Source organism: Alosa pseudoharengus, unplaced genomic scaffold (genome assembly GCF_046254945.1).
Source record: "Alosa pseudoharengus isolate Yale_2024_CS ecotype anadromous, Long Island Sound unplaced genomic scaffold, YU_APseudo_1.1 YU_APseudo_1.1_scf_27, whole genome shotgun sequence".
NCBI classification, from domain to species: Eukaryota; Metazoa; Chordata; class Actinopteri; order Clupeiformes; family Clupeidae; genus Alosa; species Alosa pseudoharengus.
In genome coordinates this window covers 1,830,001-1,832,966 of record NW_027468704.1, presented here as the reverse complement: position 1 = coordinate 1,832,966, position 2,966 = coordinate 1,830,001, and the positions used below count along the sequence as shown (strand labels likewise).

Sequence of the window (2,966 nt, the reverse complement as noted above, 5' to 3'; positions counted from 1 at the left end):
GGCAATGTTGAGAAATGCCATGTGATACACATTTAAATGATGTTTTTCTAAACAAAGTTCGGGAGGAGCCTTCGGGATGATTGACAGCAATTAACTCACCCACTGCCGCCGCAGGGTAGGCCTATTTAAGCCGACCTCCTTTTACATACATCACACGCTCCGACGTTCGCGAAATCATCCCCCCTCCTCCCCCTACTCCTCCATTTCACCAATTGCCCTGTTACTCATCCTCCTTACACAGGGGGGTGCAAGCGGTCATCGATCTATCGCGATGTCCGCTCCAGGCACTCCAGGACCACGGACAGCTACCTTGCCAAACACGCACTTCTCCCATACATTCTAGTCTAGCTGAAGCAATCATATAGAAGGGCGAACTAGTGAAATGTAAAGAACAGCCCTGGGACAATGTCCCCATATCATCTCTGAATGGAATTTAGAGGAAATTAGATGATTGCACAATGAAATGTGTGAAAATCCCTAAAATCGGACGTATGTTGTTTCCCAATTGTGACCGTCATCATGTTCACTCATGCTATGAGAACGCTGAACAAAGTTCATATATTTCAATTGCATCCCTCCATACTAGACACCTTAAAGATGATGTGTACCAAATCTTTGTCCTATGTTTACATAAACATACTTTTCTAAGCTTTAGTTTGGGAGCTTTTGGGTGGACATTTTCTGGTCAGGGTGCAACCAAAACATAAGCAGCTCTGGCCATGTGACAAATTACACTACACGTTTAACACTGCACATATTTAACTGAGACCCTTTCAGGTTTCTATTTCTGGGAGAAATGTATTAATAATTCATCCAGTAACAGTTTTAAAGGCACAAAAGCAAGATTTTTTTGTATGGTCACAATTGTGACTGTTGGAATTTTAAGTTCTGATTCTACCACACTTAAACTGAACAGAGACTTCATTGTCATAATTAGTAACACCTGTGCTTGCCCTACTATTTATGTCAAGATGGCTGCTGTGAAAGTCCTGTTCCGTACTGTATGTCCCTTCTGTCTCCCACTCCTAGTTGAGCCTCCACCTACCAGGCTCACCATGTCATTGTGCGCTGTGTTAAGGTCGGAAGAGGCAAGTCTGACATGTTTCCAGTATTAATAACCAAACAAAATGTCTCTCTCTCTCCCTCCACCCCTTTTCTCCCCCCCAGCGGTGTGTGTGTGTGTGTAGTGTGTGTGTGTGTGTTTAGTGTGTGTGTGTGTTTAGTGTGTTGTGTGCAGTGTGTGTGTGTGTGTAGTGTGTAGTGTGTGTGTGTAGTGTGTGTGTGTGTTTAGTGTGTGTGTGTGCAGTGTGTAGGTGCGATGGCGCGGTGTTGCTGCAACAGTCGTGTGCTGTGCCTGTGCCTGCTGCCCTGCATGATGATGGGTCACCTGCTCATCTACATCCTGGTGTCCATCTTCGTCACCATCGCCTACAACAGCAGTCAGGCTCCGCCTCCTCTCCCGCTGCACTTCGTCGCCCCCGGCGCCTCCAAGAACTCCGTTGCCGTGGCGTCGCACCCGCTCGGAACCTTCTGGAACCTGCGGCTGCAGGACGGAGCGCTCTGGAACCGCCTGCAGCATCAGCTCGACCGCCGCCACAACCCCATCCTCAGAGCGCGGCGGCGGCGGGAGGGCAACGGAACGCTGGGCGGGGGGGTAAACGGGGCAACAGGGGGGGAAGCGTGTGAGTGGCGGCCCCAGGGGTCGTCCCAGCTGCCGGACTTTGACGAGCTGCCGCAGCAGATGAAGGACTTTGTGCTGTCCATGGACTGCAGGACCTACCCGCTGCTGATGGACCAGCCACACCTGTGTGAGCCCCGCGGGCCCCTGGTGGGCCCCAGAGCCCAGGGGGACGCAGAGCAACCCACGCTGCTCATGGCCATCAAGTCCCAGGTGCCCTCACTGTGTGCTCCTCTGTGTGCACTCATCAGATATGCATTACTCTCACTAGGGGATCAGATATGCATCACTCTCACTAGGGGATCAGATATGCATCACTCTCACTAGGGGATCAGATATGCATCACTCTCACTAGGGGATCAGATATGCATCACTCTCACTAGATATGCATCAGTCTCACTAGATATGCATCACTCCCACTAGGGGATCAGATATGCATCACTCTTGCTATTGTGTTTTAGCTGTTTCCCTCCCTCTTTTATACTGTTCTTGTTGTTTTATTATCATATATGTGACCCTGCAAGGCGAAACCAGTCGTTTTGCTTTCCAACGATATGTATATCGAGGGTATTGCAAAAAGTATCGCTAAGATAACCGCATCCAAAGTTGACATGGTTCTCCTGTCACGATACGCCAGAAGAGGAGAAAATCACCTTTTGAAGTAAATTGTCACGTGCGATAGTGTGAGGACACAGCTATTATTAGCCTTACGGTAGCGTGACTTTGAAGCGAATTATTTGAAGCGTGACTTTGAAGCGTGACTTTGAAGCGAATTAGCGTGGACTATGTCCAGTTTTATCAACCGAGTGAGTGTCTTTTTCCTAGTTAATACCAAGGACGGTCAAAAGGTGTCACTATAGAATATAATTAACATATTTCGGGGGAAGTAAGGAGAGAAGTTCTATGTACACAGATTGTGTAGGCTATAGGCCCACTTTTAAAATGTGCTACTGCTACGTCAATGGAAAACGTTTCCTGGTCAGTAAAATGACGCCAGGATATTTCTAAAAGTTCGTGCTTTTGACCGTTCGTGCCCTGAAAGGCAAGTCTTTCACATTCATATTCGGTTACATCTGCCAAGAACGATAGAGAGCTTACACATTGAATAACGAGTAGCCTAATGAGTAGGCTACATTTTAGCTCTACCGTAAAACCTTATAGTGGCGTGGACAAATGGAATGACTGCTAACGTGTTTAATCTTCACCTAAATAAAGTCAGGGTTTTTTACAGACAAAACGTATGTTTATCCGTGAAATTTGTTCACAGTATAAAAGTGTAGACTGTATA

General features: G+C 47.3%; 1 protein-coding gene across 1 annotated transcript in view; it reads left to right on the top strand.

The window, feature by feature from the left end:
* Nucleotides 1-1,318: 1,318 nt before the first annotated feature.
* LOC143099280 (N-acetyllactosaminide beta-1,3-N-acetylglucosaminyltransferase 2-like) overlaps nucleotides 1,319-2,966 on the top strand; it is a 2,778-nt gene continuing 1,130 nt past the window's right edge. Inside the window, exon 1 of the mRNA XM_076262375.1 lies at nucleotides 1,319-1,891. Within this exon, the coding sequence (XP_076118490.1) occupies nucleotides 1,319-1,891 (573 nt within the window). The remainder of the gene's footprint in view (nucleotides 1,892-2,966) is intronic.